Below are 24924 nucleotides of genomic sequence, written 5' to 3'. Positions count from 1 at the left end.
CAAAGTTCCTTTAGAAAATGTTTCTGTTAAAATCCAAGGAGTTTTGTGCCAATTTAACAGATTTTGAAATTTCAAAATGTTTTCATGTTTCAATAAGCAGTGCTGTTCATTGTTCACATTTTGTACTAAATAAACAATTTTCTTAAAGATGAAATGTACAAAAACATGTGCATAAATCAAACATAATGTTGGTAATTCAGTATCATAAAAAACATCAAATACTCTTATTTTAACATGGCACACAGCAACATGCAGTTTAGCTAAATAGAGGCTGTGCAATCCATAATGAACTATATAGAGATACGTTGAATACATAGTTACCTACAAAGGGTTAAGTAAGCATTGTGTATTAAACTTTTGCTGTTGATATTGCAAAGTCACACTCATTTTAACACACCAGCTGTAATTGTCATTGATATGCAGTATGAACTACAGATAAGACAAATAAATATGAGTTATGACAGATAGGTGCCCAGCTAACAAACTTTTCTGTGGATTAAGGACAATCAGATATTTTGCTGTATTTCTGCTCTCAACAATATGTAGAGATTAGCTGCACTGAATGGATCTGTAGGAGCATCCCATCCATTTTCCTCCAGTAACAGACAGCACAGATCAAAAACTGTTTCGTCACAAGGGAACTGACCCTTGGGGGTGCACTCTTCCTGACACAAAGCCGCTTTGTCCATGTCAATTAATTTGAGTCTATCTTCGGCATTGTGCAATCCTGGAAGAAAGAACATCACTATTGGACGTCCTGATGCTGCATCATTTCCAGATCGTGCTCTGATTTTGTGGGAATTCCATGTATTTACAACCTCATCCAGTTCGTCCTGTAAAGAAGAAAGAAAGAAAGACATTTTTTTTTTACAGAGAAATAAAGTAGGCCTATATTTTAGGTATACTACACAATAGTGTGTTGTATGCGTAATTATATTGCTATTTACAAGATTAGCAAATGCTACCAATACTCGTTCTAAAATCCGTTGGCGTTGTTACTCGCTAGTTCATTGTTTATCCTGGCTGTTAGCGGCTAGGTCTGGAACTGTTTTTTTTTTATGGTAACCCACATGAAAAAAATACTATAGTAATTTATAGTAAAAATACTATAGTGGTTTTGAACCACACTATAGTAAAGTAGGCTACCTGAATTAATTTGTACTACGCAGTTGTCAGTTCACTATAGTTAACACTACAGTAGCATTAATTAACAAATTGTTAATACTTTAGTATACAGTCGGCTATACAATTGAATTTACTATAGTAAACTATAGTATTTTTTTTCATGTTAGAAATGTCATAGGTTAGCTATAAAACTATAATAGGTCTATAAAATGGCATTTTAAAACAAGACATAACTGAATAAGGTTAAGGAAGCAGAACTGGATCAGACTTTTATCCAAAAAGTCTCCGCTAAAGTGTCCATCACTGATTAATGTCTGGAAAAGGTTCATCCAAAACTGTGCGCTCTGCTTACGGAGGATACCCCACCATCCCTCGATTCGTTGGTTTGCTGTGCTTCTTCCGTAAAGGAAACTCCTTTCCCTGGCAAAACTGTCTCCGGTTACTTCGTAAAAACCTTTGCATTGCTGCCACACTACCATTTTCGGTCCCCATGTCAGCGCGGATCCTCTCGGGACACCCTCCTATGCCAGTAACTGTTTTTATTAAGTAACTGGCAATTACTTTAGGATTGCTGTTGGTTGTGTACGCCTCCATCCACAGAATGTAACGACTGTAACCATCTATACACCCATTAATGGCAATGCCGTACGGTTTTAACTTATCATAGCCGTCCATATGCCAGAGTGCATTTGGGCCAGCGCAACTGTAGGCCTACTGGCGTCTTCTCAAGCGTCTCCTTCGTCGAAATTCCACACCTTGAGGATCAACAAGTTTAATTATGCGTCTTACTGTATCCTGGGAAACCACGAAATCTCGATGAATCGCGCGTAGGTGAAGCCAGCGATAACCTTGCATTTGTCCACTGGTTGTCATTTCATGTTGGACAAAAGCGAGTACATCGCGCAAATTGGACTGATTTTTCCTTCTAAAAAGATCTAGCCGCTTGCAAATTCTCTTTAAAGTTCGTATGCTAATTATTATTCTGTCATAGTTAGCTAAAGTTGATAGTATTTATTTGTTACTGAAAGAAAGTCTAAAATATAGCTTGACTAAGCGATCCAACTCTGCCATGTCCGCTATCATATGGCTATGTGTGAACACAAATTTCATTTCGACTTTTTTTTTTCTCAAAACACGACTTTATTCTCGAAATGTAATGAGTTTATTCTCAAGATTGTATTTCGACTTTTTTCTCGAAATTTAACGAGTTTAATCTCACATTATAATGACTTTATTCTCGATATTTAATGCGTTTATTCTCAAGATTGTATTTCGACTTTTTTCTCGAAATTTAACGAGTTTAATCTCGCATTATAATGACTTTATTCTCGATATTTAATGAGTTTATTCTCAAGATTGTATTTCGAATTTTCTCGAAATTTAACGAGTTTAATCTCGCATTATAATGACTTTAATCTCGAGATGGCTTTATTTTTTTTTATTATTGCTTGGCCCTAATCCTCTTCCGTACTAAAGAGGTAGGACATGTTAGATAAATATAAATAGACTAAGCTGTGTATTGCACATAGTTATTGTTCAATGGGGTGGTTTAAATAGTTAATGAGATGGATAGCCTGAGGGGAAAAAAACTGTTCTTGTGCCTGAAGTTCTAAAAAATTAAAAAAATTAAAAAATATTTTCAAAGCCATACTGACTGCTGACACCATTATTTTATGGACATTTGCCATGATGATTTTTATACTGGACCTCTTGAAACTCATTGAGTACCCCTTGTTTATACAAATACAGCTGGTAATTTGTCCAGAGCTCCTCTCTGGATGTGGATTTTTGGGATTTGTTTTCACCTGTGCCTCTCATGTTTAATATAATAGCCATACAAGGCCCTGGGGTCCTCCAAATCATAATGAAACTAAGCTAAGAATGAACCAGGAGGTTGGGGTTCTCCATACTTCCATCATCCAGTTTATTGCTGCTGCAACCCATTCAAATTGCTTCCCAAAAAAGGGTTAATTTGACTAATGAAGTGGGTGTTATTTTCAGTATGTCCAGTAGGATCTATCCTTGCACAGCTCAATTGCTCAATAATTTAATCTGCTGCTGTGTTGGTGCTCTTAGAATGCATTGTGTGAACAGTTTGACAGATAATATTCAGCAATGGAGTCTTGCATTTTCAATATTTGCTCTACCATTGCCACAAGTTCTGACTGTTTTATTCTACCTTTGATCTACTCCATTCACAAGGTTACATTATGGTTGACTGAACATACCTTTTCTCTTGTTGTCTGCACCTTCCACAACATTAGTGGTTGGCTGAATGTACCTTTATAAATTTGAAAACAATTGTGCCTTGTGTTTCATGTCAAATGAAGATTTTGGGGTGCATCAAATGAATGGAATGGAGGCTGGTGCTGGTAATGAGTTAATAAGTTTTAACATCTTGTGTGTGTGAGCTAAGCTAACAAATGTTTACACAGTAAGTGAGCTAAATTGGACAAAATCACCCTTTAGCCAAATTTTGGGATGTCCTCTGATCAAGCATCTGAGAGATTTTCATGAGTACACAGAGCACAAGCAGAGAGATTTATAAGAGAGCAGTGTACATTTGAGAGCTTGCGTCCAGTTTTGTGCTTTTGCATTACATGCATGCGGTTTCAACATTTGACAGTAATATATCTCCAAACTATTTTATGGGTTTCAAAACTGAGTGGATCAAAAATCACACCCAGGTTGTGTACTATTGGTGAACGCCTCACCAGAATAACATCAATGTCTAAGCAGGACTGAGAGAGAACAAACACGATTTTAGATTTGTCATTGTTGAGTTTGAGAAAATTAGATTGTTGCAGACATTTGCAGAAGTGGGTGCTGTGTGTCATCAGCATATTAGTGAAAGTTGAGGCCATGTCATTAATTAATTTGGCCAAGGGGGAACAAAATAAATTAAAATGAGAAGAGGACTAAAAATAGAGCCATATACACCTAGTGAGAGAGACAGCACTTGACTTGCTAGGGTGAAGGTAGACCAGCGTTGTTTGAAACCTTTGATCTTGAAAATTCGTATTTTTTCCTGCTATCTCATACTAGGTTAATTGAAAAGCACCACCATTAATTTAAAATTAAATCTATTCAAAACCATTGAACTGGTCATAAATCGTGGTTTTGGAATAATTGTTAGATATGCTTATTTGGCTGCTCAGGCTGCAGCCGATGTGCTTGGCCCCGAAATTGTTGCTTGCACTAAAATGTCCTTTTGTACTTATTACATTGTTTTATTTTTATAAATTCCTTTACTAACATTAAAAAGTACCAGAAGTACCATAATAAGGTATTAAAGGGATAGTACACCCAAAAATCATTTACTCACCCTCATGCCATCCCGGATGTGTATGACTTTCTTTCTTCAGCAGAACACAAATTAAGATTTTTAGAAGAATTGCAAGTGAGTCCATACAATGCAAGTGAATGGGTGTCAATATTTTGAAGCTCCAAAAATCACATAGGTCAGCATAAAAGTAATCCATATGATTCCAGTGGTTACATCAATTTCTTCAGAAGCGATATAAGTGTGGATGAGAAACAGATAAATAGTCCTTTTTTACGATATATTCTTCTCCCTGCTCATTCAATCTCCACTTTAACTTTCATTTTCACATGATTCTTCTTGTGTTTTGGTGATTCACATTATTTATGCATACACCCCCTACTGGGCAAGGATAAGAATTTCTAGCAAAACTTTACTTAAATATTGATCTGTTTCTCACCCACATCTATCATATCACTTCTGAAGATTTAGATTTAACCACTGGAGTCTTATGGATAAATTTTATGCTGCCTTTATGTGCATTTTGGAGCATCAAAATATTGGCACCCATTCACTTGCATTGTATGGACCTACAGAGCTGAGATATTCTTCTAAAAATCTTAATTTGTGTTCTGCAGACAAAAGAATGTCATGCACATCTGGGATGACATGAAAGTGAGTTAATTATGAGAATTTTCATTTTTGGTGAACTATCCCTTTAACTTTATAACATTTAATGGATTATCTACCTTGGATTTCAATGTAAATACCATGGTAGGCCAACATGAGTAAAATCATTCAGTTCTATGTATTACCATCTCCTTAAAAATCACTGTCCAATTTATTTATTTGTTGTATGCACAGAGGTTATTACAGAGCTTGAAAGGTAAAGGTTTGGTATACCTCATACATTCTGGTTAGAGGATTGTTCTAAACAGCGAAGCGGAAGGGTACATTATAGATGCCTCGAGATGAGAACTATTTAACTATTTTTAACTTGAAATGGCATCCTAAAATGCTGAAAAAGCAGCGAGACATGTCACAAGTCAAAGATGTCCGTGACCGTCTGCCATGTTTACCATGAAAAAAAACTATTAAAACTGTGTCGATGGATGCAAGAACATGTCATGTGTGCTTTCTATTTTGGATTTGTAAGCGAAAACTTTCAGATGTGTAAGTGAATCTAAACAAGCACCACATGTGACTTTCAGATGTGAAAGTGGAGATTTATAGTAAAAAAGGACTTAAATATTGTTTCTCATTCACACTTATCATACAACTTCTAAAGACATGGATTTAACCACTGGAGTCTTATGAATTACTCTCATGCTGCTTTTTGGACTTTCAGATTTCTGGCCACCGTTCACTTGCGTTGAAAGCTCCAAAAGAGCTGAGATTTTCTTCTAAAAAATGCCAATTGTGTTCAGCAGAAGATTTCATTTTTGGGTGAACTTTCCCTTTAAGATATTTAAGGTAAATGTTATAAATAATAATGCTCAGCATTCAAAATCTAGTTTAAAACAGTTAACATTATTTTGTCATTTTAGTCTAATATTTGCATACTGTATTGAAAGAAAACAGTCTTCTTTCTTAACTCTATTTGTATCCTGAACTATGATTGGTGTTTTCATGAAGTTTTTCCACGTATATAATTTCGAACTTTTCAAACTATAATTTTACCCAAACTCCTTTCTGCCTGGCAAGCATGGTATTTTCTTCAGGAAATGCAAATCTGATTTTGCATTATATATTTGCCCAATTCACGTTGTATGCAGTAAAGTGCACTATATTGAGATACAGGGGGGAGAGAGAGAGAGAGAGAGAGAGAGAGAGAGAGAGAGAGAGAGAGAGAGAGAGAGAGATATGTCTGGCCGTAACTGGAGCGCTAACGGAGCTATTGTTCTCGGTAAATTCCTTTCCCCCGTGCTCTCGCGCATGCCAGTCTCTCGTGCTTTATGAGAAGAGGCATGCGCTCGTCCCGCTGCCCCTTTCGCATTGGCTGAACGGAGACCGCTTGTGTTTTAGCTTATATTTTTAGCAACAGAGGTCGGACTAATATTGCATGGTAGAAACTGCTGGTCATCTGCAGTGCTGCTGAGCGCCTGAGAACTGCAGTATATTGCGCTGTGAGCGTGAAAAGTCGAGATCCGCATATTGAACGTGCCCTCGATTACGGCGAATGGTCCTCATTAACGAGTTAAAGAGGAAGACAGTTGAAGTTTAATAGGCTACAAGGGTCTGTCTGTGGAGCGCTGGATATCTGATCTAGGATATTAGTGGCCCTCTTGCTGAGAAGCTTTTCGGAAATGGCCAGTCCTGGAGACGATTCGGCATCAAATGCCCAGCTGGAACAGCCCGAATCGGTGGAACCAACCCCTGAACCAGCTTTTCAAGAAGCACAGAAATGGATCGAGGTGAGTCCACTACACACATCCTGGCAGCAGTGGATGTAAACACGTCTTGCGAATCACTTTAATGTTTCTCTGCATTGCCATCTCTACTTAGACACTCGGTTGGATCTGAAGGGTTTAGGTGACGCATTCCTGTTTGCCCTGCACAGCTTATAAATATTGCAGATGCACCGTCACCTGTTGTATTAAGTGCGACGGTGTGTGAGCGTGTTTGGTTACAGCAGCGCAGCGTTACCCCAACAGTGCTGGGATCATGCGGGATTCGGGCGCTGTAATCGGACTTGAGCGGCTTTTATATATATTTCGAATATTTCACTCACATGACTGCCATCAGCGACGTCGCTGCCTATTTCAATAGGGACAGAGGAGTTAGACTAAACAACGGACACTTTTTAGTTTAGGGGCAGTCGCTCTTTCGGACAACAAATTATGATGAATTTTTAACTTTTTTGATGATGTGCACAAACAGTGATAAACTTACGTTCTGAGTGCGGACACGCCCCCGTTTGCTGATTGATTCCAGTTGTTATGGAAGACAGGAACACGCCCCCTTGTCCTCTAACTGACACGCCCTCTTCCCTGAGCATTTCATGTTGGCATGGCAAAGACCAGGTTCGGTTAAACAGTTTGTTTTCTGCAGAGTTCAGTCATTTTCTGTCTTTTTTTTGTGCTTTGTTAGACCTCCTTCCATCCCCAGAGATGTTAAATGTTTTAGATGTAGGCCTTGGAAATAATATTGTGACCTACTTAAGTGGGCGTGGATTGGATTGGGAGCATCCTCACGTCACTGATCTATATTTGAGGTTGAGCTGTGTGCATTATTGGTAATAGCTTTTTATTTTAGCAGAAATAGTGTGTTAGTAAGTCTTTGGGGTGTTTTTGTATGTGAAATCTAAAAGGAGGTAAATGTGGCATAAAGTGTCCCACAGTAGCCTATTTCTTTATTGTTTTGATTAGTTAAAAGAAGAACCTGCCTGTGATTTTAGGTATTTGTGTGGTTTGTGTTGTGTAATTACATTTTACAAATGTGGTCTGTATGACGCTGCCATGTCATAATCTGTGGAAAATAGAACATAACAATATCCATTCCCCCAGTCTCTCAAACTGTCTTTATATCTAGCTATACACCCATCTGGCTGGCTGGAGCACACATTTTTGTAGATCAGTATAAATAGACAGGCTGAAATAGCCTAGCACCCTGCTGTTCACAAATAGTTTTAATGGAATTAACACACGACGAGAGAGAGAGAGAGAGAGAGAGAGAGAGAGAGAGAGAGAGAGAGAGAGAGAGAGATGCTGCTCCTGTTTCCTACTAAAAATGCCTTTCTCTCAGTGAGTCATTGAAAAACATAGAGAGCATAATGGTTCAAAGCAAATGTTCATGCTACTATATGAAGATAGGCTTGCCCTGTGTACTGTCACGGTATGTACTGTATTTGAAGGACACACTTCTCAGCCAGTAAAACAATAAGTTATTTTAGTCATATTAGTTCTTTTAAATCTAGCGTTTTGTACGTGACATCACCTCAGCTCCCGTGGGATTATGGGATCTTAAAGTGTCCCGTCGATCCGCACATCAGATTCTCGCCAGAAATAGTAGTTCATTCGGGTATTTCTCGCTTGCTGTTTTATGAATACTGAGGATTCGGATATACTAATCCATTGGCATACTGTTTTTGGCATACTAAATACTAGGAAAGTACAGACAAAGCGAAGGAACTCTTGAGACACATTCCTAGAGTGTGCCTTTGTGTAGTCAGATTTCTTATCGGCCAATTTAAGTGTCATCTTGATAGTCTTTTAGACATGAGATACAAATAAACAATGCAAAGGTTTAAAAGCGAACTGCTCTTTTAAAGAATTATATTATTTTTGTTATATATTTCATTGTTTGAATGTCCATTTAAAGTTATTTTAGAGTATTCACTTAAAACAAAACCCATAATGTGTAGCCTATCTTAAACTACGGTCAAATGAACAACCAGTCACTATCGGAGTGTCGTTAAACTTAAAAAAAAAACGTGTACCCAAAAATGAAAATTCTCTAATCAATTATTCACCCTCATGCCATCCCAGATGTGTATGACTTTGTTTCTTCAGCCGAACACAAACAAAGGTTTTTAGAAGAATATCTCCGCTCTTTTGGTCCATACAATGCAAGTGAATGGTGACTAAAATGTTGATGCTCCGAAAAACATATAAAAGCTATAAAAGGGTAAACCATAAGACTCCAGTGGTTTAATACATCTTCTGAATCGATCCAAATGGTTTGTGTGAGAACAGACCAAAATGTAACTCCTTTTTCACATTACATCTTGCCATTGTAGTCTCTGGGCAAGATCATGATTTCAAGCTTGATTGTGTTTGATACATGCGCAGAGCGCTAGATGGTGCTTGGAAATGTAATAGAGCTTAAAAAGAATGATCACCAAGGACTCTGGTGATGTCAAGATTTATAGTAAAAAAGGAGATACATTTTGGCCTGTTCTCACCCAAAACTGATTGGATAGCTTCAGAAGACATGGATTAAACCACTGGAGTAATATTGTTTACTTGCTTCAAACTTTTTTTATGTGCATTATTTGGATCTACAGAGCTGAAATATTCTTCTAAAAATCTTCGTTTGTGTTCTGCAGAAGAAAGAAAGTCATACACATCTGGGATGGCATGAAGGTGAGTAAAAGATGTGAGAATTTACATTTTTGGCTGAACAATTCCCTTAAGTACACAACACAGTACATTTTCGTGGTTTATTTCAAACGAGTCCGTTATTTCAATCAGATTAATTCAATCACTGCTTTGACCGATTGATGAGTCTTTTTGATTCATTAAATGAGCTGGCTCATAAGAGTCAATCGTTCTGGAATTGGACAAAAAGTCAGTTCTCTTATGTAGTCGATTAGCTAAAAAGAACCTGCCTCCCAAATCTCTCTCATTGTGTAAGCTGTATCGTTTAAACCCTTATGTATCATGTTATTTGTTGCAGAATTTGACCACTATACTGGTAGTGCTTTGTTTTGTGCTGTAGATTAAGTAGGGGAGTTGAGCTGCCACTGAATAATATTGTATGATATCACTGTGCATTTTTGTCAGAGCGAGAGTGAGACAGAGACCCAATAGCAGAAGAACATTTTAAAGGATTTATTAACAACCAATGTCAACATAAATTGTGCTGGCGATGAATAGGAATCCAGCAGTGGCTGCATAGGCAGGAGGCAAGGAAAAAAGTCTGTGGTTGCGCAGCGAGGAAAGGATGAGTGTGTTCGTAGACAGGTGTATGCGTTGTGGTAGTCAGGAGCAGATCCGAAGGAAGAGTTCATTGAAGAGTTGTGAGAGCAAAGTCCGGACGAAGGAGGGCAGTCGTATTCCCGACACACTGGCAGATACGAAGAATCCTCCACTGGTGATTTGTGTGCAGCGAGGACAGGCGTACAGCAAACTGGAAGGTAACCACACTTCCAGACACGTAGGCAGAGACAGGCAATCAACAGATATACGAGACGGCACCAACCAGACAAAGAGAGCAAGGTTAGTCTCTTGACAGCACAATCACTATGCCATTCAGTCAACAGTGAACTAAATTAAACATTCATCAACATTGAACGATCCTGCATTAGACATGACACACAATGGGATTTAAATAAGCAGGAAACAAACAAGGGGCAGGTGCCGCTTGCAGCTGAAAGTTGTCATGATCAGCGTTCCCATGGAAACAATCAGGGTTCCCATGGAAATGTGGATTCCACTTGCAAGCGACACCTGAAGCACATGAGGGCAAAACATAAACATCCTTTGACCAAAACAAACAGGGAACGATGATGCCACGGTCCTTGTCAGTCAAAACCTCAACCTGACAAGGTGACAGGACCGTGACATCACCGGAGACCACATGGCGGTAACTCGCATACGCCGTTAACCAACAACCGGACCAGTGCGGCTACACAAAGCAGGTACACAAAACAAACACGGAATGATGATGCCACGGTCCTCGTCAGACAAAACCTCAACCTGACAAATTGACAGGATGGTGACATCACCGAAGAGCGCACGCCGTTCACTAACAACCGGACACTTGTGCTCACACAAAGGAGGTACACAAAACATGAGACAGGACGATAATGCCACTGTCCCGTCAGACAGGGACTGAACTTCATGAAAATCATTCGGTTCCGATATCTTAAGAAATGGTTCTCAGTTCCCAACTATATTACTTAGTTACTTGGCCATCTAGCGATAGCAATCAACATAACTTTAAATCAGTCTACTGAAACTTTTTTGTATATGGTGTTGGATTTTTAAACATTGACTTGAAATCTAAGAGTGGTCTTCCCTTTTTTCCAATGGCATGAAGGGTCCTGAAAATGAAATTCATCTAGAAAGGAAAAGCGTTAAGGTGTAAAATGGACCTGCAATTGGAGCATGTGAATGATATAATATTGATTATATAGCTATATCTTGTTTATCAGTTCTGGTCTGTCATTAGTAGTCTTGTTATCTTGTTTGCCCTTTTTGTATTTAAGCCCTTATGTTTGTCTTCGCCCTTTTTCGTGTATTGATCTTGCAATGTTGTCTTCATAGTTTGTTCTAGTTTATGGTGTTTTGCTCATAGTCATAATTGAGTCAAGTTTTATTTCATGTCTGTGATTTGTTTTGTATTATTGTTTTTGAATTATTATTAATAAGCACATGGGGTTTTCACATCATCACATCCACACCTCTGAGTCTCGTCTTCTGCGTCTGCTAATACATTACAACAGTGTGACTAATAATAACAATTTAGCTTTTTGTTACTGTACACTGCTAATCATTGGATAAAGTCATTTGTTGGAAACTACAAGTTTGTAGTGTCCACTTTTAGTTTGCTACTTGTCAACCCTGGTTAGAAGTGGCTCTTGGACAGAGTCTTGTATTTTCTACAGACTTTGTTTAGAGGAGAAGGGACTTCTCATAGGGCTTTATCTTGAAGGTAACATCTGGATGAAAAAGTCTTGTGAGAGTCACATTTGCCGTTTCTAGGGTTAGGGTTAGATTTAAGGTTAAGTGTAGGTTTAGGGTTTCTGTGAGGACACCAAATAAGCATAATAAACACAGTCGCAGGCGACTCTTGCAAGACTTTTGGCTTCCAGATGACCTTCTAGACACAGCCCTCTCAAAGAGCTCATAGGTGTGTGCTGGATGGGACATGTGACATACAGAAATTGTTTATCGAAATCTTCCATTGCAACTGTCAGCGGATAGAGATGGACAGCAACAACCACATCACGTTACAGAAAGTCCTTCTCTGCCTTGGCCTATCAAATTTCAAGAGCAACAGAGTTCCTCTCCCTTTGCCTATCAGATTTCAGGGCACCTCTCTCTTCCTCTGTCTGTTTCTCTCCATCTAAAAATTTCATCACCAATGTTAAGTCGTCATAAACTTTACTCACCATGGAAACCAAATAGATCATGTCTTGATGAATGCACTTCAACTTGTTGAATATAGAGTGCATTCAGAGCATCTATCTGACAGATCAAGAGGATGAGGCCAAATGTGTGTGTATGTATGTGTGAGAGAACTGGTACATTTCAGTACAGATGGCTTTGTCATATGACCTCATAAAGCCAGCTGTCACAGCTGTACAGACACACACACACACACACACACACACACACACACACACACACACACACACACATGATACAGAAGGGATTATGTAAACGATACAGCTTACACAGTGAGAGAGATTTGGGAGGCAGACTGTACCAGGCTGTCTCCACAATTCACTTTTATTTATTACAGCTCTCCCATAAAACACAGCTACACCAATATTGAAAGCATAGACCAATCACTGTCTGAACAAGACAGCAATAGTTGTAATCAACCAATATTAATAGTCTATTAACCTTTTACTGGCAAAATTTAAATCTATCACAAGCCCTTTTGACATTTAATCGTGCTGGATGTGATTATAGATATCTATAATTTCATTTTCAATAGGTAAAATGCTAATGCATGAGATATCAGATGGAATTGCTATGAGTGAAATTGCTAATTTTATATCAGTAATTATGTTTTCAATAGTATCTTGATATCAAAAATAACACCATTACCCACGGGAATACCCGTTCTTGATATTAAACATGGAATTACAACTAGTAAAAATGCAAATTTTTGAAATCTGCATTTGGTTTTCACTTGTGACACGATGTTACTTTTATATATATTTAATGTTATTGTTACTAGTAAGACCTTTTTTAGATATCTTGAATTGCTCTTCCATTTATTGATATCCAAAATCCCTTTCAAAAAGTTTTCATTATCTCACTATAAATTAACCATGGTTTTATTATAGTAATAATGAAGGAACCATGATTTTAGTAACTTTCATTTTTGCGAGAATCCATGGGTTTACTATAGTAATATTGTAGACTGTAGTAACCATGTTTATGGTTGTCACGATCTGGGGAATCAGGAGAAGGCAGACAGAAGGTGGGATCCAAACGCAGCTTTTTATTAATGAATTACACAGATGAGAAAACACGGGAACAAATCAAAAGTCCACGATGGGAAAATAAACTCAAAGCCAAACTAACACACGGATGAAAAGAACACAAACACTGGAACAAATCAAAAGTCCACGATGGGAAAGTGCATTCAAACACACAGTGACACACGGGTGAACACAAGTTGACAAACATCCAGGAAGGGGAAAGGGAACCTCGGACGAGCACGAATCAACATCGGGGGCAAGAACAGCAAACATGAAACGATCCATACATCCACTCACAAACAACGACCGACAGAGACTGAACAAACAGACTGGGTTAAATACATGAACAAGGGAAAAAGGGGCCAATGAACAAACAGAACTCAAACAAGGTAACAAGGTGATGAACAGAAACCAATGGCAAATTAACGAGGGCAGGTGAAAACGATGAACGGAGAACATGAACGCTAACAAGAAAACTATGGAAGTACAAGGGTGACAAAAGTGAAAAACTAAGGAATTACAAAAGTGACAAAAATGACAAACAAATGGCAACAGTGAAACAAGACAAGGTAATAGAAGAAACTACAAAGGACTACAAAAACCAAAACAGGAAACAGGAACTAAACTAAGCTTCAACATAAATGCACAAAACAAAAGACAACAGTGAACATGACAATGGTAGTAAAACTATGGTTCATTTTCATATGGGTTAACGTTGATTTAAAAATTATTATTATTATTTTTTAACAGTAACCATTGTAAAAAAAAATGTGTTTCCTTTTTTATAAATTATTATTGATGACCAAGAAACTTGTGATATTTTAAGCCAATCATCTCGCATGATAAAACTGATAGGTCATTTGAATTGAGTTTTCTCTTTTGTCTAACATAAAAATTGTTCAGTTTTGCATGTAATCCAGTTTTAATGCAACGTGTGCTTGAGAATTTCTCAGAAGAAAAGCCCAAATAGCAAATAGTATTTTTTCATCATGGTAGGGCCATTTAACATGATTACTTATTGACTTTGGAAACATCATGCATTTATTGAACTTAAAAATATATATATATATATTTTTAACAGTGGATTATCTTGAACTTGAAATGTGAACTGCACTAGGTAGGGTAAGAGGCTATTGTCATATGATAATTTTTTATGTAGTGTATGGTAGTCAGATACAGAAAAGACTCAATCACCATCATTTACAGCAGGGGTGCTCACACTTCTATGGAATTACATCTACTTTTTCATCATGTTATTGCAGCAAGATCTACCACGTGCAATAAAGGCTATATATATATATATATACACTCACCTAAAGGATTATTAGGAACACCTGTTCAGTTTCTCATTAATGCAATTATCTAATCAACCAATCACATGGCAGTTGCTTCAATGCATTTAGGGGTGTGGTCCTGGTTAAGACAATCTCCTGTACTCCAAACTGAATGTCAGAATGGGAAAGAAAGGTGATTTAAGCAATTTTGAGCGTGGCATGGTTGTTGGTGCCAGACGGGCCGTTCTGAGTATTTCACAATCTGCTCAGTTACTGGGATTTTCACGCACAACCATTTCTAGGGTTTACAAAGAATGGTGAAGGGTGAGGGTCAAAATCCCTTGGCTCTTCAGATATATCAATACATATATATATATATATATATATATATATCTATATATATCCTTTTATATCAATATCTATCTGTATTCTGTTGCTTAACTTCTTTAATAAAGTGATGAATTAACTATATGCATGATCACATAATCAATTCTATTTTCTTATGCATAACTGAAATATACTTTGAATCTTATGTGTGTTAATAAAGTGATGAATTAACTATATGCATGATCACATAATCAATTCTATTTTCTTATGCATAACTGAAATATACTTTGAATCTTATGTGTGTTGGAGTTAACTAGTGTCTTTTAAGGAACATTCCAGAGTCTCTCTCTCTGTCCTGCCCGTAGTGTGAAGGTCCTTTGGGGATAAGCTTAGCTGTGATGAGAGGGGGCAGGGAGAATGTTAAACATATTTTCTGTGTTTGATCGTTACTTTTCTATGATTAAGTATATGGTTTAAAGTCCTATGCAATACTACCTGAATAGTAGAAGTGTGATTTTCTCTTATTATTTCTTTAGGGAAGAAATGTATGTTATTTCTACCCCTCTCCTCTGCCCGAGGAGTGAATATTTTATCTCTCTTGTTTTGGCTTAAATGACCTGATAATGTGTGCTCTGGGTCTCCTGTGCCCAGAGAAGAACTGTTGTTCGTCAGTGTTTTGTGTGTACGTTTGACCTTCTACCCAGGTTTTGAACCCAGGAAGGCACACCAGGCCGACTCGAAGACGCCCGCGATCATCTGCGAGGTCACTTCAGATGTAAATCTCGGGCTCTGACGACAAGTGCGCTGATTAATGTTGATAGGCCGCATAGCTCTCTATATGTTGTGACTTTATGTTCTTTTAGCCAATCAGGAGTAAAATAATGGAATGTACGTCCTTGCAAATGGTATAATTGATGTAAGATTTTGTGTAATGTACGAGTTAGCTTTCGATCTCCTCGTGAGACTTTGTCGCTGGCTCTACCAATTTCACTGCAAACTATTCTTCAGTAAATTTTGATTCTTTAATTGAATTTCTCGACTCCTGGTTTTCTTTCTCCATATCTGGTCCGGGTCACAACTGTTATACCCCTAACAGTTTGGTGGAGGATTTAGCGGGCAATCACTCCGTGGTGACATCTCTGGCAAATCAGCAAACAAGGTAGGAAGCTTTTATTAATTGTTAGGGCTGTCTGACTGGAAGAGATTTTGAAGGGGAGCGGGAGAGCTTCACTCCGACGAGGCATGTGAAGAGTAATTTAATTGTACTATTGAGAGTATAAGAAGTCGCTGAGAGAGCTGTTAAGGGTTAAAACAGCAAACAGCGCAAGTGAAACGTGCTCTGTGGGGTGCCCAGGTGGGCATTGGTGTAGCACCACCCCGGCAGAGTGCGTCCCTGGATGGGAGGTCCAGTGGCACCGTAAACCTGCTCAATCTCTTCCACCTCAGATAGGGGTACCCCGAGCTTAGTGAATCAGGCACTTAGGGATTCAGATATTAGGTATAAAATAAAATAAAATACAATAGGGATTGTTTTGCCAGGGATGCATCAGGAGCGGTCCCAGGTAAATAAATAAATTGTGACCCGAATTGGTATGGATCAGTATATGTGACCAGGATGTTTGTGAAGAATACTTTGTGGTGTATTGTGTAGAAATCCAGTATTGTTGCTGCTATAGTTAATTTATCCACGTAAAATATTTGCTGCTAAAATCTTTTCGGTAGTGATTTTCAACTGTGACCAAGAAAAATGTCTGATAAAGGGAATTTTCTGAGTAGTTCTGACCAAAACGAGGAGGGCACACGCTGTAAACAGCTCTGCTCTGACGAGCTCAAATCAAAGAAATGTGCACAGCTTAGTGAAAAGGGAAAAACATCCAGTATGCGGCAGTCCTGTGGGCGAAAATGCCTTGTTGATGCTAGAGGTCAGAGGAGAATGGGCCGACTGATTCAAGCTGATAGAAGAGCAACTTTGCCTGAAATAACCACTCATTACAACCGAGGTATGCAGCAAAGCATTTGTGAAGCCACAACACGCACAACCTTGAGGCGGATGGGCTACAACAGCAGAAGACCCCACCGGGTACCACTCATCTCCACTACAAATAGGAAAAAGAGGCTACAATTTGCAAGAGCTCACCAAAATTGGACAGTTGAAGACTGGAAAAATGTTGCCTGGTCTGATGAGTCTCAATTTCTGTTGAGACATTCAGATGGTAGAGTCAGAATTTGGCGTAAACAGAATGAGAACATGGATCCATCATGCCTTGTTACCACTGTGCAGGCTGGTGGTGGTGGTGTGATGGTGTGGGGGATGTTTTCTTGGCACACTTTAGGCCCCTTAGTGCCAACTGGGCATCGTTTAAATGCCACGGCCTACCTGAGCATTGTTTCTGACCATGTCCATCCCTTTATGGCCACCATGTACCCATCCTCTGATGGCTACTTCCAGCAGGATAATGCACCATGTCACAAAGCTCGAATCATTTCAAATTGGTTTCTTGAACATGACAATTAGTTCACTGTACTAAAATGGCCCCCACAGTCACCAGATCTCAACCCAATAGAGCATCTTTGGGATGTGGTGGAACGGGAGCTTCGTCCCCTGGATGTGCATCCCACAAATCTTCATCAACTGCAAGATGCTATCCTATCAATATGGGCCAACGTTTCTAAAGAATGGTTTCAGCACCTTGTTGAATCAATGCCACATAGAATTAAGGCAGTTCTGAAGGCGAAAGGGGGTCAAACACAGTATTAGTATGGTGTTCCTAATAATCCTTTAGGTGAGTGTGTATGAGATATATATATATATATATATCATCAAATTTCACTACCGACTACTGAAATTTTATTATAATATTTATTATATTTTAATTATTTAATTATTATATATTTATATATATATATATATTTTATAATAATAAAATTTCAGTTGTCGGTAGTGAAATTTGATGATTCTCAAAACCAGCTTCATAACCACAACAAATAATAACACCTGACTAAGATATGAATTATAGAAGAATGGTTTGAAGTTCTGAAGTAATTATTCAAGACTAGTAAACAGTCAGTAATAAAATAACAATAAAAAACAGCAATGAATAGAAATAGATTAAAATGAATAGAACCCAAAAAAATGACAAATTAAGAAAATGATTAGCTTTTTTAACAGCTTTAAAAGTTTTTAACAGCAGTAGACTATCAAGTATTCACATAAACATTCAGAATGAAATTCAACATAAAACTACTACTGGTCTTCAGTGTATGATTATAATATATTAATACTTTTTAAAGCTACTAATGTTACTCAGTCAAGAGCATTGTGTTTTCTCGTTTTCTTGTTATGGTTGTTTGATTATTATAAAGACACACTAGACTGTATTAACTTACATTTACTCTTTAAGTCTAACAATATTATGCAAATCAGCTTTTTTCTCCACTGTTTATCACTCTCTGTGTTTACATGAATACCTCACCAAGACATGCATTTTGGCAGAATTTTAAAATGTGTTTGACCGTTGAGGCACGCAGGGCGCAGCTGTTACTAGATGTCTAGCAAATAATAAAATGACATGCTCTGATTTACTTTCAACATCAGAATATGAACTTTCTAATAAGTGACACAGGCCTAGGCTATCACAAATATAGCTGGTTATTTTTTCATTATTGACGTGTTAATCAGTCTGGTTGTCCGGTCGGGCAAGTAAAATTCTCTTTCACTTGCCACTTCAAAATTCCACTTGTCCTGGACAAGCGTTAATGTGGAGCCCTGATTAAATATTGTATACAACATTCCCCGATAAAAAAAACATCCTCCTGCTGTATAGCTCCTAAAGTAAATGCATGTTGTTTTGTAGGAGTTTTAGATATTATTTTGGAAAACAAGCCATAAAAGACTAATCAAAACATATTTTGTTCCAGTGTATATTGGGCTAAGACTACACTCCTTCATGTTCACTTCGATCCATCTTTAACTCACAAAAAACAAACTCTCTCTTCTTTGCGTATTGCCAGATTTTTTCATGGTAAGATACACACAGTGAACATGACACATATATTATGATTCGCTACGTCTCGAGCCATCACTTTATATTCTAGCTGCAGCAAACATGCACACGTGACAAGCGTCCCTGTGCCAGAGTGCATCAGCAGGGAGATGATTCAATCTCTTCCCCAGTCACTTAAAAAAAAACCTCATAGATGTGGTGCTCTCAGAGTTTATTTTCAATGCTTCCTTATTATTTGAACTTTAATAAAGAATGCTTTAAAGTTAAAACACAGAGTTGTTTCATTGCGAAACAGACTGTGGCACAATAATCATTTTTATCTCGATTATCTTCTTTTCATAATCATTGGAAGCCAAAATTGTAATTTGAAAATAAAATTGTATTAATCTCCCAGCCCTATTGCACAGTAAGCTCTGCTTTTGGCCATGACACATAGAAGTGTGTTTTTAGAAAGCTAAGCTTTAGCACTATCTGGCACTAGCATAGCTACTTTATGTCATTCGTTCAAATAAATCCACACATAGCTAGGCTAAATTAGAAGTTAAATAAAATCTGGGCTTTCCTGGTCCAGATTAAGGTTACGCCATTCAGCCAAACTGGCAAGGCACACGTGGCTCTTTGGAGTAGCAGCAGTGCACAAGTCTTGGCAGTAGATCTGCATTGTTAGGGGTTTGTTTTTTTGTTATGTGTTTGTGCAGCTTTCCTGCTTTGTTGGGGGATTATGTGTATGTCTGATTCTACAGCAGCAACTTGTCCTACATGCTCGATGCAACATATCTTGTGTTTGTCTTATTGTGCAGCAGCATGTCCACATGTTAACACCGTATTTTGTGTATGTTCTGGCAGTAGCAGGTCTTCGTACTTGCTCTGCAGAAGAAGCAGTAGTGTAGCAGATCTAGTCTGCCAAGACCAAATCCTATAAGTTTTTCTCTGAAACAATCCACTTCTCTAGCTCTACCTGTTTAGATCTGCTACATGGAGATTCATGTATGTTTAATTGTGCAACAGCATGTCCACATGCTAACACAGTATGTCTGCGTATGTTCTAACAGTAGCAAGCCTTCAAACTTGCTCTGCAGCAGTAGAAGCAGCTTAGCAGATCTAGTTCGCCAGAACCAAATTCTATCAGTATGTCATACTTGCAGTAACATGCTAAATCTTAGTTGAGAGTTGTTCTGAACAATAACTTCACTACAAATATCATGGTTAAAATATGGTAACCGTAATAAAACCATGGATAATTTATTGCAAGTAAACTCAAACTATTGTGAGGGAATGCAAAACGTATTGTGAGGACACGTAAAACTATTTCAGAGAAAAAGGGGGTACCATAGGAATCCATTTCCAGATATCTGAAATGCCAAATCTATAATAAATGTACAAATATTCAATTGTTGATATCAGGAATGGATCGTTGTACTTGATACAATGTAATTATTTATAACAAAACATGAATATGAGTGAATGATAGATAATTTATAAAATTCTAATGCAGTTACATATATCAATAATTCTGTTTTTTTACTAAACATTCTATGTTTGATAACAAGTAGGAACAAATTTACCAGTGTAAATTGAATCTATTAGTTGTATCTTGTACCTTATGAAATGTCAAAAGGTCTTGCAATATTAAATCAAACTCAATAGACAGGCTAAACAGTTTTTTCTCAATAAGGACAATGTGTCCTTTGCAATCATCATACCCATTGTGTAATGTCCTCAAACCTCCGTGCATTGCACTGTCTCTGAAACATGGATGAAATGCTGGGCTATAGACCTATGTTCACAGATGAAATGGTGCTACGCATATTTTGCGATCAAATCGAGAGTTGTAGGGTGCTACTGGTTGTTTGATAAATTTTACTATCAAAAATTATTAATAATTAATGATAAATTATTAATTACAAATTAAATAATATAATTTAATTCATAAAATTCTATCCTCGGGGCACCACTCTTTGACAAGAAAAATTATAGTAAGTGACTGATTGAGTCTGAAATCTACCCTGAAGTTTGAGTATTTTGATTAATAATCAAAATGGGAAGAAACTAGTCAATTTATTGCCATATGAATCCAACAACAACAAAATATCTATACACTGAAGTATTAGGGAATTCTTGACATGGCAGAGGCTGACTTCAACACAATATTCTAACAAACAACTAGGAGTACTTATTATAATATAACAAGATTTATAATAATCAAACAGCAATGAACACCGCCAATTCTATATGAATATAACACAAAAACATAAAATGGAAATCCTAACTAAATAGTGGAGCTATATGGTAGTGTATGTATGTGGGGGTGTGTCTAGATTCGGTAACAAAGAAAACAAAATGGCGGATTAAACTCCACATGGAGAACTAGTTTCAAAATGAGGATCCGTTTCAACATGGTTCATAATGGCAAACTGGATTCAAAATGGAAACTAAATTCAAAATGGCGAACTGGATTCAAAATAGACTCAATAGAATCACTCAACAAACAACATTTCACAAAAAATTGTCGATCTCACAAAGCAAACCAGTGATCACAGTTAAACATACAAGATTATACTCAAAAAAATCAAACATTCAGCATCAAATATACGATTTAATTGTACAAGAAAAGTCAAATAAAAAAGTAAACTATCAAGCCTTACTTGGGAAATCCTGTGTGATTTCAGCAAGTTTGTCCCCACTATATCTATGCCTTGCCTCCACAGAATTATTAATTAATTTTCTAAATTCTCAGGGTACAGACTGAATTGGTCTAAATCCAAAGCTTTGGCTCTAACAACGTACTGCCCAGTAATGGCTTTTCAGCCAGGTGCCTTGTAGTGGCCCAAATGGGGCATTAAATATTAGGGCATATTATTCTCAGAAAATTTGTGTGATTTAGTTAGTTAATTTTGACCCCTGTAGAAGCCAGTAAATGTAATAACGACCATTAATGTAATAACGACCATTAATGTAATAACGGCCAATAATGTAATACATTTTCCATTCTTAATGTAATAAAAGTCAATAATGTTAAAACTTACCAATAATGTAATAACTAGGGCTGTCGATTTAACGCTAATTAATTGTATTAAAATTAACGTGTAAAAATTGTTTTTATCGCAATGCCCCTGGATTGCAATAAGGAAGATTCCTGATAAATGCAAGCATGTAGTACCACCTGTTTACTCCAGATGGCAGTAAATTAACTTTCAGCTGTGTGTCAACGCGTAGTTTAGACAGTGAAGAAAACAACCAGACAGCACAAAACAGACATTCGTTATGTTCTTGCTTTCAAAACATTTGATGGAGTGCAAATTTTAACTAGGGGATCTCAAGATGTGTTCTAAGTATTAAACTATATTTAACTTGTAAATAGTGACCTAAAAATGTTGGGTTTATGACACAACGCACCCGAGACGCTACACAAGCATGTCTGATGTTTGTTGAAATTGACGGGTCCTTAAAGAAGCCCTCATAATAAATCTCGAACTGACTGACAAATTCTCTTGTGAAATGGATTGCTGGGAACTTTATGCCAATGACTGGATTATGTTCAATAATATGATAGTAAACAATACATTGTATTCTAAAGCCGTTCTTTGTATTGCCTTATCAATGATTAACTCTTCTGCCACAAGAATGTAATGCATTTTTATTATCTGAATATATATCATTATAAATTTGTTATATTTAAAGATAACTAATTAAATATATAATGAGGAAATAATTATACTTATTGTTATATGAGGGGCTTTCTCAGCAAATATTTGTATATGCGATTAATCGTGATTAATTAATCGGGACACCATGTAATTCTATAAAAATCTTTTAGCGATTGACAGCCCCAGTAATAACATTTCTGAACCAATAACGAAATAACTTTTTGCCCATAATGTAATAAGTTCTTACAAGTTCTCATATTTCAAGCAATTTGATAGCATGGCGAAGTCCTTCATTTGGAATGGTAAGCGTCACAGATTACATTTCAATAATTTACATAGGCTAATTGACATAGGTGGGCTAGGCCTACCCAAGATTTTGTTTTATTATTATGTATTCGGTCTCAGACATTTGCCTCATTGGTTGCTTCGACCTGAGAGAGCCCCTCTCTGGTTTGGTATTGAACAGGAAGTTGGCACACTCAGTGACCTATATGAGAGTGGAGTGTTGAGATCCTTTGAATCATGTCATGTAAAAAAGGCTGGGGATCTGGGATTCATTTGATTGGAAAAGGGACAGATATTTGAAGTTTTTTGGGACTCTCAGGGATGGAATTTGGAGAGAGAGAGAGGCGTAGTTTTAGATTATTATATATATATATATATATATATATATATATATAATTTATTTTTATGTTGGGGTGGGGTTGTTGATGGGGAGGGGAGGGGTAGTGGTGGGAGTTAAATGTTGATTCATTGTATATATATTTTGTTTTTCTTTGTCATTTCTATGAATCAATATAAATGTTAATCTTAAAAAGATTGTGGTTTATGTGTTATAATGCCCATCATGTGTACATGTGTACATATCGTCACCTTCCTAAAATAATGTCCAATAAAATCATTTTTTCAGGTTTTTCAGAAATTTTACCAGAGGTGGCCAGTATCATGAGATGATTTAGGCAAAACAAATGTTTTGTCTAAAAATTACTTTATATAGCATTGGTCAAAAAAAAAAATATTTGTCTGTTAATAATTTAGGTTAGCCGTTAATAATTTCGGTTTGCTGGTGAGCAAGGTATCACTATGCTCACCATGTGGCCAGTGGTAATGGTTTATGGTTGATTATTTTTAAGTATTCATGGTAGTTCCACTTGACTCTTTGACATAGGTCAACTGACCTTTAGTCTAACTGTTTCTGAGATATTCACTAAGATCGACTTCAATAATCTCTTTGACCTCTGCTGTCAAATCCCTGGAACTAATCAGCAGCAGTTCTGGGGGTCATGCAGTACCTCTAATGAAACAAGACCTATGTCTGTGTTTGGAACTGATTTCTTGTCTCTCTGAGTTTTGCCTGTGCCTTGAGAAGCTGGACAACATCACTTGCAAGGCTCAACAAAAGCCTTGTTTTAACCTCATTTCACCCCGGGCCCCATTACAGCTGCAATCCCTGCACTGCCTGTAGTTACTCCACTGGCTGGTCCCCACAATTTAGGTGATTTCAGGTTTTGCATTCCTGCCAGGACATATGGTCAATGTCAGAATAATAAAGACCCCTACCATGTATCTGGCTTTTTAAATTTTAAAGATATGGTGTCAAGTTACAACTCTGAATGGGAGAAACAATTCTCTCATTCAGCTGCTTCCTCTGTCATGGACGTGTTCTTTTGTCCATCTGCGCTATTTTAAATTGTTGATGTATGTAAACATAGGATATCTTTGACTAGGGATATCTTTGACTGTTTTGTGTGTTTCTAGTGATGTGTGCCTCTGTGCGCCTACAGTATGTTGTGCATCAGCATGGATTGCTTGTGAACAGTCAAAGTAGAATTCAAGATTTGCAAAGGAACTGTTATTAAAGCATGGGGCAGTAAAAACTCTTCAAAAACATAAACCATTTCATTCATGAACTTTTAAAATGTCATGACTGTTTGGTAGATTATGGTGCTGAGTGAATTTGAGGGGCTGCATGATGTTAGCCAATCATAGGCATTTACATTGAAGTTTTACGGAGGTGCTAAGGCCGAAACTGAGCATTTCAGACAGAGGGACACAAACAGGGTGCAGAATTATCTGTTTTGATACAAAAAACATTTATAACAATATAATTGGGCCTCCAGGGAACATAATAATATTATTTTAAAAAAGCATTTCATGACCCCTTTAATAATACATGTGTGTGCATTTATGTGTGTACTGTAAAAAAATTCCGTAATTTGACAGTAAAAGAATTAAAACATTCTTCAGTATTAAAACATTAATTGTTTTTTGGGTAGTTATCTTAACATATATACAGTAAAAAAAAAAAAAAAAATATATATATATATATATATGTGTGTGTGTGTGTGTGTGTGTCATTTTAAGGTAAAATATTGTAAAACATAAATTTTTTAGATGGAAAAAT

The 24924-nt window shown here is 37.1% G+C and overlaps 1 protein-coding gene across 1 annotated transcript in view; it reads left to right on the top strand.

Annotated features, from left to right (window-relative positions):
* The first annotated feature begins 6262 nt into the window (after nucleotides 1-6262).
* The window catches only part of LOC127643544 (LIM and calponin homology domains-containing protein 1-like), a 69615-nt gene continuing 50953 nt past the window's right edge, over nucleotides 6263-24924 (top strand). Inside the window, exon 1 of the mRNA XM_052126335.1 lies at nucleotides 6263-6801. Within this exon, the coding sequence (XP_051982295.1) occupies nucleotides 6694-6801 (108 nt within the window). The 5' untranslated portion in view covers nucleotides 6263-6693. The remainder of the gene's footprint in view (nucleotides 6802-24924) is intronic.

Source organism: Xyrauchen texanus, chromosome 5, assembly GCF_025860055.1.
Source record: "Xyrauchen texanus isolate HMW12.3.18 chromosome 5, RBS_HiC_50CHRs, whole genome shotgun sequence".
In the NCBI taxonomy this organism is placed as follows: Eukaryota; Metazoa; Chordata; class Actinopteri; order Cypriniformes; family Catostomidae; genus Xyrauchen; species Xyrauchen texanus.
The sequence above is the reverse complement of the archived record's forward strand: the minus strand, read 5'-3'. Positions and strand labels throughout refer to the sequence as shown.